At 46.4% G+C, this 13,090-nt stretch overlaps 1 protein-coding gene across 1 annotated transcript in view; it reads left to right on the top strand.

Annotated features, from left to right (window-relative positions):
* The window catches only part of LOC105981469 (chromosome unknown open reading frame, human C20orf96), a 10,467-nt gene extending 8,286 nt beyond the window's left edge, over positions 1–2,181 (top strand). The window contains exons 6-8 of the mRNA XM_013010660.1: positions 668–678; positions 798–916; positions 1,870–2,181. Coding sequence (XP_012866114.1) covers positions 668–678; positions 798–916; positions 1,870–1,927 — 188 coding nt within the window. The 3' untranslated portion in view covers positions 1,928–2,181. The remainder of the gene's footprint in view (positions 1–667; positions 679–797; positions 917–1,869) is intronic.
* Positions 2,182–13,090: the final 10,909 nt, after the last annotated feature.

The raw sequence follows: 13,090 nt of genomic DNA on the forward strand, positions 1-13,090 counted from the left end.
CCCTCCTCTTCCTCCTCCTCCTCCCCCTCCTCTTCCTCCTCCCTTCCTTCTCCTCCACCTCCTCCTTCCTCTCCCCCCTCCTTCTCCTCTTCCTCCTCCTTCTTGTGCCAGTTATTGGGTTTAAACTCAGGGCCTGGGCACTGTCTCTGAGCTTTTCTGCTCAAGGCTAGCTCTCTACCACTCTTGAGCCATAACTCCACTTCCACCTTGTTTCTGGTGGTTAGTTGGAGACAAGAGTCTCATGTAATTTTCTGTCTGGGCTAGCTTCAAACCACGATCCTCAGATCTCAGCCTCTCCAGTAGCAAGGATTACAGGTGTGAGCTACCATTTCTGTCCCCATTCATCTGGGAAGAGGATTGGTGCTGGCCTGGACCATGCCTCAGTGAGCCTTTGTCACTGGCTGTGACCCATTAGCAATACCATAGATCACCTGCTCAGTCAGTAACCCCCTCCTTCATCTCCTTCCTGCCACTCATTCTCAGGGTTAATGAACATTAGCCACTCTGGAACTGATTTTCATTGTACTGCACCATCATCAGTTCCTAGTCTCCCATAATTCTCATAATCTGGCCCTCCAACCCTGTTGTAACATGGCTTCATTGTCCACCCCTTCACCCTTGCTACTGTGAACTCTGTCACTCACTTGACAAGCCCCGCCCTCAACAGGGAAGCTTCCTGTCTGGAGTTCAGCATGTGCTAGTAACAAAGCCCATATACCACCCACACCCCCATACCCTTTTGACCTTCACTGGGGGTCAGTAGGCTCATGTCTCCTCTGCTGTGTCTTCCCCCTCAGTTTATTGAACAGATGAAGGAGGAAATGCCCGTACTAGCTGATGAGGTGAAGGAGTCTCAGTCCCAGATCTTGGACCCCCGAGAGATCGTTTTTGAGGATGTTCTTCTTCGGAGACCCAGGTACATGATCTCGTTATAGCCATCCATGTTTGGGCTCTGGGAAGCTCTGTTCTCAGGGAGAGCAGCCTCACATAGACAGCAGAGCCCCATCCAGGGATGAGGCGGCTGGGTATCTATACCTCAGCTTTGCCACTGGCACCTGTGACCTGTCCCATCTCTGGACCTCATTCTCCTGTTGTTGTTGTTTTCTTGGGTTGGTCATGCCTGAACTCAGGGCCTGGGCATTCTCTCTGAGCTTTTTTGCTCAAGGTTAGTGCTCTACCACTTTGAACACAGCTTTACTTCCAGTTTTCTGGTGGTTAATTGGAGATGAAGAGTCGTAACCTTCCCTGCCTGGGCTGGCTTCAAACAGCATCCCTCAGATCTCAGACTTCTGAGTAGGATTATAGGTGTGAGCCACTAGTGCCTGGCTCTCGTTGTTATGTCCAAGAGGCTGGGTTATATAGTCTCTACGGACCCTGCTAGACTCCTGAGTCCATGTGCTGACTAGGTGGGCTGTTGGGGAAGGCTGGGCTCTTGACTCCAGTGATAGAGTATGGCCCAAAGGGGAGCCCTGAGCTCATACTCTGGTATCAGAGAGAGAAAGAGAGAAAGGAAAGGAGGGTGGAGGGGAAGGAGGGAGGGGGAGAAGGAGAGGACAAAGAAAAACCCAGAGCAAGTGGTCCTGGCTCACAGAATGACTGTCCTGAGTCTGGGGCCTCTGTGACCCTGAATATTCCCTGTTGTTGACCTCCGGCTCCTCTCTAGGGGAACATTGGTCCTGCCACATTCATTTCCTTTTTTTGACATTTCATTTACACATGTGTGCGCGGGTGTGTGTGTGTGTGTGTGTGTGTTTGGGTCCCTCCAGTAAACATCACTGTTGTGAGGAACTGGGGGCTCTTGGGTGAATGTACTTCCCCACCCCACTAGGCACTCACGTGCCCTTTACCCTCCTTGCTGCTTCCCACCAGGTGCACCCCAGACATGGCTGTCATCCTCAACATCCCCATGGAAGACCTGCTCTTCTAGGGACGGTGCCCCAGGCTCCTCTCTTCCTGGCTCTGCTCAGGACCCGAGGCTTTGATTGGTTTATTTCTAAGACCCTGTCTCCAGTCAGACCTGGATCTGCAGTTGGCCCCTCCCCTTTCTCCCCCCTCCCTTTTCTGTTTAATTTTTTTTTTTTTTTTTGCCTCCTCTGGGGCGGCAAAGTTGCTGTGGGCTCCTTGGCCCAGGTGCGACTTGCCAGTCGAATCCTCCATTCCTTCCTGCCAAATAAAGCTGGACTTGCATTTGCTTTGGTCAGATGTGTGCAGGGGGAGAAGAAGAGAGTGGGGAGGAGGGAGGGGGGAGGGGGGGACACTAGGCTTCACAGGATCCCTGATAGGAATGGAGTTGACCTGATGGTAAGGAGCAGCAACTGTGCCTCCTGCATCCAGGAGGGCCGGAGGGCCCTCCTTCATCTCCATAGACCTTCCTTGAACCCAGCTTCCCTTCCAGTTGCACCCAGGTCTGCTGAGATGGCGCTTAGGCAGGAGACTCCTTGAGATGAGTTCCCTGGGAACGAGCATCCCTCTTCTAGGCCAGCCATCTCACGGTCCACCACTGTTCCCCAGCTTGCAGAGGGATGCGGATCAAACTCACACTCCAGTATAGAGCTGTGTGCACAGCTCTGCATTGCATACCCTTCAGAGATGTACTGTCTGGTCCCTTTTCCTGCTTTTTGGTGGTTAATGGGAGATGAGAGTCTCACAGACTTTTCTGTCTGGGCTGGCTTCACATTGTGATCCTCACCTCTCAGTCTTCTGAGTAGTAGGATTCCTGGCTTGAGCCAGAGCTGCCAGACCTTTCCCCAGTTATTGGTTGTAAGGGTACTTGGTAATCAACAGCCTGCACCTACACTGTGCCTTGGAATTGGCCTCCCTGGCCCCACAAACTGCCTTGATCACTTCTAGATTCATTTTGCCTGTTTAGGATACTTGACTCTAGATGACAGATCAACTCAAAGTGGCTGAAGTAATAAAGGGCTCAGGTAAATGGTTGAAGCTGTGTCTAGAAATCTAGGGATGGCATTAAACACTCAATTTCTGTTTCTTTCCTAAGGTATCCTCCTCTGAAGGTTGGCTCTCCATGTCCCAATATGCCAGCATCTCAGCCATTCCATATACTTGTCCCACTGGGAAGTGTGAGAGACTGGCTCTGTTTCAGAATCTTCAGCCTCTCTTACTGTTCCTGGTGGTCAGACTGGCTTATCTCACGTGTCCACCTAGACATTCACTTGAAAAGAGCCTAGTGGTTTAATCTAGGTCTCACGCTGTACCTTAGAATAGAGTATGTGTGTTTGTGTGTGTGGGGGGAGGGTCCTTGGAGAAAGCATGAACTAGAGTAAGCTAGGAGATGTTTCCCAAAAACGATTTGGCTCTCTAAATGAATGGACGTAACAGCAAATACTTTAAATAGAGATGACTCTGTACTTTACGTATTTTAATTCATTCAGTTTTCACAAGGACAACTTGAGTAAGCATGGTTAGCATGTCCATTTTCTTTTCTTTTTCTTAATATATATTTTTATTGTAAAGATACTGTACAGAGAGAGGGGTTACAGTTACAGAGTAAGGTAATGAGTCCATTTCCTATTGAGCATTGTTACATCCTCCTTTATTTTTCCCTTACCATTCCTTTCCTCTCCACTTCCCCAACTCCTCCCTCCCCCCCAAAGTTGTAAAGTTTGTTTTCAACATACTGTCTTGTACATCTCATCGTTACAGTGGGTCAACCTACATCCTTATTTCAGCATTTGTTATTTCCCTTCCCCTCCCCAATTAGAAAAATGTATATACAAGATGCAGGACAGCTGAATCAAATACGGTGACAGCAGGGGTTGTACCATGGGGGAAGAACAAAGAAACAAAAAATCACATAGTAGCCTGTCCATTTTCCAAATGATACTTTTTCCAATCATCTGGCTAGTAGGTGGTTGAGGTCGTTTGCTTTGGCAACTGTGTGGCCAGGGGCTCAGCTGGGCTAGAGCAACCCTTCAGATTAGCGCCCTTTACTACAGAATATGGCTGTGGTTGGAACATGTATCTCCACAGTTCATGTCAAAACCTAATCATTGTGATATAATAGGAGGTAGGGTCTGTTGGGATTAGTGCAGTTATGAATGGGCTCCAGGGAGGGAGTTATGCCCTTTGCCTTTTTGCCATGTATACACCTCATTCATTCATTCCTCCATGACAGGGCCCAGCCAGAATGTGCCATCTTGGACGCAGAGGCAAGCCTTGCAAGATATGGAGCTTTTATTTTTTTATTTTTATTTCTTGCCAGTCCTGGGGCTTGAACTCAGGGCCTGAGCACTGTCCTTGAGCTTCTTTTGCTCAAGGCTAGCCCTCTACCACTTGAGTCAGAGCTCCACTTCTGGCTTTTTCTGTTTATGTGGTACTGAGGAATGGAACCCAGGGCTTTATGCATGCTAGGCAAGCACTCTAGCATTAGGCCATGTCCTCAGCCTGGATCTTTTTTTTTTTAATATATTTTTTAATTGAGATTAAGTGATTACATAAATTTCACAAATTTCACAGTATTGTAGGATAGTGGTACTTAAAGTCACAAATACATTCCAACCTTCACAAGGCAAGTTGTCATTATCATGGTCTATAAAGTTTGTGAATTCTATGAGCTTTGACAATACAACTATTTCGTCCACATCGGGTGATATATACATTTCCTTCCTCCTGCTTAGTGTCAGCTGTTCCCTCTTTCCCTCTCATTCCCTCCCTCCCATCATTGCTGTTGCGTTGCTTAGTTCATTTTCATCAATGTCCAGTGCTGATGGGCCCCTTTATTGTATATTTTTTCCAGCCTGGATCTTTTAAAAAATTGTTATTCATTGTTATTATAAAATTATTATTTTGTTGTTATTATCCCAGCCTGGATCTTTTTTTTTTTTTTGGGTCCGGTTGTAGGGCCTGAACTCTGGGCCTGGGCGCTGTCCCTCAGCTCTTCAGCTCAAGGCTAGTGCTCTACCACTTGAGCCACAGCGCCACTTCTGGCCTTTTCTGCTTATGTGGTGCTGAGGAATCGAACCCATGGCCTCATGCATACAAGGAAGCGCTTTACCACTGAGCCACCTTCCCAGCCCCCCAGCCTGGATCTTTTTAAAGAATTGTTTTTCATTGTTATTATAAAGGTGATGTACAGAGGGGTTACGGTTATATAAGTCAGGTAATGAGTTCATTTGTTTTTGGACAATGTAACCCCTTTCTCTCTCTCTCTCTCTCTCTCTCTCCCTCCCTCTCTGTTTTTCTCTCCCATCCTCACCCCCAAGTTGTATAGTTCCTTTTCAGCACAGTGTCCAGTGAGTACCACTGTTGCATTTGTTCCCCTTTGTCCATTTCTGTGTCCCCCCCTTTTCCTCCCAAAGACAAATAACTGAGTAAACAAGACAAAAAGAAAATGAAAACAGCAACAAAGATAAACCTCTTGTTTCCATTTCCTAGAGTTCATTTCTGTAAATATTATTTTATATGATCTGATGCACATAGGCATTGAGGCTTTGTGTTCCTCTCCTAAGACTGTCTTCCTTGGACCTCACTGTGTGTGAATGTCCAGATATGGATCGCACTTTCTTTCCTTCCTTCCTTCCTTCTTCCTGTCTTTCTGTCTTTCTTTGTTGTAGAGCTTGAACTCTGGGCCTGGGTGCTGTTCCTGAACTCTTCAGCTGAAGGCTAACACTCTACCACTTGAGCCACAGCACCACTTCTGGCATTTTCTGTCTATGTGGTGCTGAGGAATCGAACCTGGGGCTTCATGCATGCTAGGCAAGGCTCTATTACTAAGCCACATTCCAAGCCCTGGATTTTTTTTTTTTTTTGCTAGTCCTGGGGCTTGAACTCAGGGCATGGGCATTGTTCTTGAATTTCTTTTGAAGCTAGTGCTCTACTATTTGACAGCACCATAGCACCATTTCCAGCTTAAAAAAAATTTACTGGAGATAAGAGTCTCACAGATTTTCCTGCCTGGGTTGGCTTTGATCTTCAGCTCTCAGCCTCTTGAGTAGCCAGGATTACAGATGTGAGCCACTGGCACCTGGCCAGATATGGATCTTGATCTTGCCTTAGAACCAAGAGGAATACATTTCTGTTGCTTACACATCACATAGTCTAAGGTATTTTGTTATAGCGATCTGAACTGACTAAGGTAAGCTGAGCAGTTCTCAAATCATTAAGTTCTGATTCTTTTTGGGCTGACTGTTCTTATGGCTTGTCTCTCTTCTTTTTCACTTTACTGTAAACAGAAAAAGGAAACTGGATTCACCTTCAATACGTTTCTTTGAAATCTGTTCAGCTGATCATTCAAGTACACTGCTTATACTTTCTACCCAGCAGGACATGATTCCTCTTAGGTTGCTGGCACCATGTAACAAGAATTCTCTTCAAGTTCCATCATATATTCCCCATTAACTTCCAAGTTCTCACTAGAAACATGTGTGTGTGTGTGTGTGTGTGTGTGTGTGTGTGTGTGTGTATGTATGCCATCATGGGGCTTGAACTTGGCCTGGGCACTGTCCCTGAGCTTGTTCACTCAAGCCTGTGCTTTACCACCTGAGCCATTCGCTCGACATCTGGCTTTAATTTTTAAGAGTCTCATGGACTTTCCTGCCCAGGCTAGCTTTGAATGGCAATCCTCAGATCTCAGCCTCCTGAGTAGCTAGGATTACAGGCATGAGCCACCGGCGCCCAGCTTAGGTTAGACATTCTATAAGGTAACTCAGGGCTGCTTTATTTCCTCATTCTTCCCCGTTTAAAACTCCATGTAGCAGGACTCAGGTTGATCTGCTGTTCGTGCTTCCCTCTCTTTGTACCCATAGTGGGATTTAGTGTGGAAATTCTGATTCTTGGCTGCACAGGGAAGGTGTGGAGCAGAAAGAAGGAGCGTTGAGTGGATGGATGGTTGAGCGCATACTCACAGGCAGAGTGCCAAAGCCAGAGCTTAAATGTATAGTGATCCAGGCTCACCAGGGTTATGGTTTCTTCAAGGCTGCAGGGTTGCAGACAGTTGGGCCTAGATACCGCTGGTTTCACTGAATCTATTTGTGTTGGCCATTGCAAATAGTGTGAGACAAGTCTGGATGTATTGGGCAAAGCACTCCAACAATCTCATTGCTTTGATGGTCCCTGAGTGTCACCTGGAAGGAAAATCCACTTCCTGTGTGTGTGTGGGGGGGGGAGGGCAGTGGACTCGTAAGGCAGCATCTCTTTGGGCAAAAAGTCCAAATTAGAATTCCATTTCAGTCCTAAGAAATGCTGTCTGACATGGAATCTTCTGGCGTAATTCTCTGGCTAGGCAGGTGACGTCATCTCTGGTGCCAGGGTGGGTCCTGAGTGTAAGTAGGTCTGGCAGGAGCCAGGAACAGAGGTAAAAGAGGGGTTGTTTTCTCAACTGAGAGCCGCGCAGACACATTTACTCCACAAGTGCGTGGCTGTCTCATTTGTTGGAAGGAGGCTAAAAGCAATCCTCTGGCTTTTTTCTTTTTGCGTATGTGGTGCTGAGGAATGGAACCTAGGGCCTCATGCATGCAAGGCAAGCGCTCTACCACTGAGCCACCTTCCCAGCCTGTAAAAGCAGTTCTCATATGGAGCATCTTCAGCACTGCGTTCTAGCCTGCTAGGTGACACATGCAGTTTCCAGTGTAAGTAGGAGAGAGCCTACTTAGTGGAATTGGCTTTAGAGGTTGCTGGCCTAAAAATCAGGCCAGAGGCTTATGCCGATAATATCAGTTACTCAGGAGGCAGAGATTGGGAGGATTGTGGTTCAAGGTCAGCCTGGGCAAAAAGTTAGTGAGACTCATCTCAACCCATCTCAACCAACAACTAGGCCTGAGGGTGTGCTTCTGTTATCCCAGCTACAGGCCACGCGCAGTGGCTGAGTGAGTAGCTGCTGCGCGTGCCGTCACCCCAGCACCGCAGGGAAGTGCAAGTTGGAGAATCACATTTCAGGCTGCTCTGGGCATAAAGAGAGGACCTCCCCTGCCCCCCACCACCTTGGAAGTAACTATTTCAAGCCAGGTACTGGTGGCTCATGCCTGTAATCCTAGCTACTCAGGAGGCTGAGATCTGAGGATCACGGTTGGAAGCCAGCTTGGAAAGGGAAGTCCATAAGCCTCTTATCTCCAATGAGCTACCAAAAAGCCAGATGTGAGCTGTGGCTCCAGTGGTAGAGTATTAGCCATGAGCAACAACAGCTCAGGAACCTAAGTTCAAGTTCCCTAACCCCACAAATGCAAAAAGAGGCTGGAGGTGTGGCTTAAGTGGTACAGTGCCTTCCTAGGAGTACAAGTTCAAGCTCCAGTACCACCAAACAATAACAAAAATACCTGAGGTTGCCAGGTGTGGGTAGCTCATGCCTGTAATCCTAGCTACTCAGGAAGCTGAAATCTGAGAATTGTGGTTTGAAGCCAGCCCAGGGGAGGGAAGGCCATGAGACTCTTATCTCCAATTAGCCACCTAAAAACTACAAGTGGAGCTGTGATTCAAAGTGATAGGGTGCTAGCCTTGAGCAAAAAAGCTCAGGGACAGTGCCCAGGCCCCAAGTTCAAGCCCCATGCCAAGAAAACCCTGCAACAAATGAAAATTTACCCCTGCCGTTGGTGAAGAAAGATGACCAGTGCCAAAAGTGGAATGAGCACTAATAAACCCAAGCCTGCCATAAAGGCCATGTGATGGCATTTGTAGGATTTTGGCCACTGTGGTGGAGTTCCACCTTTCTTTTTGTCATTACATGGAGAAGGGGCTGAGTGGCTTGGGATGTGACCCTTGGGTCAGCAGGAGTGCAGATTGAAGAGGGCCAAGGTGTTTGGGGATGTTTCTCACGTGTGTCAGTTTAGATTTCCCACCTCTCGCTCATTGTTGGATCCTGTCTGCTCTGCAGGGGGCAGTTACCTCCACCCTCTATGGGAGTTCATCATTGTTACCAGCTGGGAGCTGGCACCACGTGGAGTTCATGCAAACCTCCGGTACAGGCAGATTGGGAACACTAGGGATCTGAAGGTAGCATTAGGATCAGAGGACCTTGGACCGCAGGGTTGGATGCTCAGGAATGATGGGATCCTGCCCCTTCTGCTGTCCTGTCCGTCCCTCTGCCTTTATTGCAGTGTGGAGGGCAGCAGGAGTGAGAATGGACAGGTGTATGAAAACCAGCACTAAGTGCGGCCTTCAGTGGCAAGGACATCATGTACCCCAAATGGCAATTAGTGTAATCAGTATTGTGAGCAGGCATGCCCTGAGCACTACTTTATGACCTGAGAAGGGGATTTTTTTTCAGTTAATGCCTTCTAATTCATGCATATGAACTATACAGAGTAGTGGGTTTCATTGGGAGGGGTTCATACTGCATATAAGATATATTGATCATGTCTACTGCCACCTCTGCCTTCCTTCTCCCCTCCACTCCCTTTCTCAGCCTCTTTCCCTCCCTCTCTCTCGTTCCCTTCCTCTTGTGTCAGGATTTCTGTGTTGATTTCTCTCTTCTTTTAGATATTACATATGAGAGAAAAAAACGTGATAATTGTCTTTCTGATTCTGGCCTATTTCATGTGATACCATGATCTCTAGTCACATCCATTTTTCTGAAAATAACAAGATTCTATTATTTTTAATGGCTCAGTAGCATTCCATTAGGTATTTTGTATGACATTTTTTGTTTTGTAGTATATATTAATTGTATATAATGAGGATTTCATAATGACACCCCTTCGCTATTCTCCTCACCTGATTGCTTCCTATTTCCCTAATAGTCCCCCTTCTACTCTTTTATTTCCCTTATTCCACACAGCAGCATCACATTTTAATTTTAGTAGGAGTGTTTCAAGTCTGTTCTGGGGCTGGCTAGTTGGGTAAGTGGAACCTCCTGTTCTGAGCCCATCTCTGTGCGTTAGGTAAAGTGTGCACTTTATTTTGTCTGGTTCCCCAGTAGGAATTGGGAATGTTTGGTAAGTCACTGAAGAGTGACTTTTAGAGTCCACATTTAGGCAAGTTTGCGTTATCTTGCTGTGGATATATCAAGTATGGCCAGCAGATGGCGGTAAAGGCCGATAAAATTGACCTACTGATTGGCAGGGATTCAGGGGCGGGTTCCAGGGGGAGCACATCCGGTTTGTACATCGCTCAGGGGGCGCTTTGCTACTGATGATGGGCTTTTAGTGTGGTCAGAGGGGAGAAAGGCTCCGTGTGCGTGCATGCGTGTGTGTGTCTCAGGGTTCTCATGCTCACAACTGACACCTCTGCCACTTAAACCACAGCTCCACTTCGGGCTTTTTGCTGGTTAATTGGAGTCTCATGCACTTTTCTACTGGAGCTGGCTTCGAACCTCAGCTCTCAGCCTCCTGAGTAGCAGGATTGTAGGCCTGAGCCGACGGTGCTGGGCAGAGAGGCTGAGCCAGGCCCTTGTTATCACCTGTTGCTGTTGCCTGGTCTCTGCCTGGGGAGCAAGCCCCAGTCTCCCCCTCCATCCTGCAGCTCCTGGAGCCTTTTTCCTCTCCCAGCCAAGCCCATTTCCTGCCCAGGCCTTGCAGCGGTGGCGACCCTACTTTGAGCTCTGTTCTCAAAGTATTGTGAGCCTGGGCTCAGCCCTGTCCATCTTCACGCCTGCCCTGCCACGCCTTCCCCAGAGCCCTCCCTCTTCCCCATTACTACTGGCTACCGAGGATCTGTTACCTTTCTTAATTGGTAGCTTTAGAATTCAACTCCAGTTTTAAAAGTTCTTTAGGGGGCTGGGAAGGTGGCTCAGTGGTAGAGCGCTTGCCTTGCATGCCTGAGGCCCTGGGTTCGATTCCTCAGCACCACATAAGCAAAAAGGAAAAAAGCCAGAAGTGGCGATGTGGCTCAAGTGGTAGAGTGGTACCCTTGAGCTGAAGAGCTGAGGGACAGAACCCAGGCCTAGAGTTCAGGCCCCACGACCGGACCCCCCCCCAAAAAAGTTCTTTAGGTACTTATGGATACTTACTGTATTAAAAGTCTCAAAAGTTATTTGAAAACATCAGAAAATATCACAATGCAGGTATATTGAAAAAAATAACAGAAATTTCATTCTCTTAAACATTCAATGAAATTTGAGTTCATGTAATTTTATATTACCTGTTTTTCTTTCAAAGTTTCATTTCATTTAATTATTTATCGAATTTCTTGTGGTACTGGTACAAGATCTTTTTTTTTTTTGCCAGTCCTGGGGCTTGAACTCAGGGTCTGGGCACTGTCCCTGAGCTTCTTTTGCTCAAGGTTAATGCTCTACTACTTCAGGCGCAGCGCCACTTCCAGCTTTTTCTATGTATGTGGTACTGAGGAAAAGAACCCAGGGCTTCATGCATTTTAGGCAAGCTCTCTGCCACTAAGCCACCTTTCCAGTCCTAGCTGGAACTTTTTTAAAATTTTTTTTTTTTGTCAGTCATGGGGCCTGAACTCTGGGCCTGGGCACTGTCCCTCAGCTCTTCAGCTCAAGGCTAGCGCCTGAACATTTGAGCCACAGCACCACTTCTGGCTTTTTTTTCTGCTTATGTGGTGCTGAGGAATCGAATCCAGGGCCTCAGGCATGCAAAGCAAGCACTCTACCACTGAGCCACCTTCCCAGCCCTAGCTGGAACTTTTGTGGCTACTGGTGGGCATGTCCAATGACATTACAATTTTGAAAATAACGGTATTTTCTTTACTTCCTTCTTCCCTTTCTTTCTCCCTTCCTTCATTTCTCGCTCTCTTTCTTTTTCTTTCTGCTTGATTTGGGGCCTTTGACTTCTAGCCTTTTTGGTAGGAGTCTCATGAACTGCCTGGGCTGGCTTTGCTCCACCATGCTCAGATCTCAGCCTCCTGAGCAGCTCAGATTACAGGTGTCGGGACCCACCGGTGCCTGGCATAACTTGGTATTTTCCTTAAATACTTACATGATTTGGTCATTCCACTTTTAAGAATTTATCTGAGAGATATGAGTGCATAAATTCCACAAAAGAAGTGTGAATGTAGATTTATTCGTAGCAGCAAAAACTGGTAACAACCCAAATGTCAGTCAGCATATCAATGGACAAATCTATTTTGGTACATACACAAAACTGAATTGTATTGGTAAAGAAAAAGGGATAGCTATTGAGGGATTTGATAAGATGAATGATTTTCAAAATGATACCTGTGTGCTCTGGGCCTGAACTCTGGGCCTGGGTGCTGTCCCTGAGCTGCTTTTGGCTCAAAGCTAGCACTCTACCACTTGAACTACAGTGTCACTTCCAGTGTTTTCTGAGTAGTTATTGGAGATAAGAATCTAAAGGACTTCCCTGCCCTGGCTGGCTCCTCAGATCTTGGCCTCCTAAGTAGCTAGGATTATAGGTGTGAGCCCCCAGCCTCTGGCTTTAATTTTATATTGTCTAATAAGTCTATTCTTAAGGAATTCTATAGAACTTTCTTCTTTCCAAGTATTCAGCTATATGATATTTTTAATACTTTTCATAACATTATTTCTAAACCATCTGGTATTAATTTTTTTTTGTTTATGGTATGAATGAAGTAGGGAATTGATGTTAGTTTTTTTTTTCTCATGGTTAACTAGTTTCTTGGACAGCTTCAGCTTATTTTGGTTTGACTCTTCTGGCTTCTCAGGATGGAGTTGCTTGCTGTATGTCACACATAGGTTCTGCAGACTCAACAGGAGATTATAAGCAGAAATTTATGCATGATTCTCTAATTTTTTTTGTTGGTCTTGGGACTTGAACTCTGGGCCTGGGTGCTGTCCCTCAGCTCTTCAGCTCAAGGATAGTGCTCTACCACTTGATCCACAGCGCCACTTCTGATTTTCTGAGTGGTTTATTGGAGATAAATCTGCCTGAGCTGGCTTTGAACTCTGATCCTCAGATCTCAGCCTCCTGAGTAGCTAGGATTATAGTTGTGAGCCAGCAGTGCCAGCAGGATCCTCTTTTTATCCATATATAAAGGCATAATTTTCATGAGTTTAGTCTCATACAAAAATATAATCTTGCTATAATGGCAACCACTGCATCCATGCAATTTTGAAGAGTGTTCTTCAAAGTTCTGTTAGCATTTTACATTCATGTACAATGATGTCCATTACTGAGGGTTTTCCATTTTGTTATCATTGAAGATAACATTGCTTTGGGCAGCTTCCTACCATAACTGTTTGCTTCTTTTTTTTTTTTTTTGG

This window comes from Dipodomys ordii, unplaced genomic scaffold (assembly GCF_000151885.1).
Source record: "Dipodomys ordii isolate 6190 unplaced genomic scaffold, Dord_2.0 Scaffold13, whole genome shotgun sequence".
Lineage (NCBI taxonomy): Eukaryota > Metazoa > Chordata > Mammalia > Rodentia > Heteromyidae > Dipodomys > Dipodomys ordii.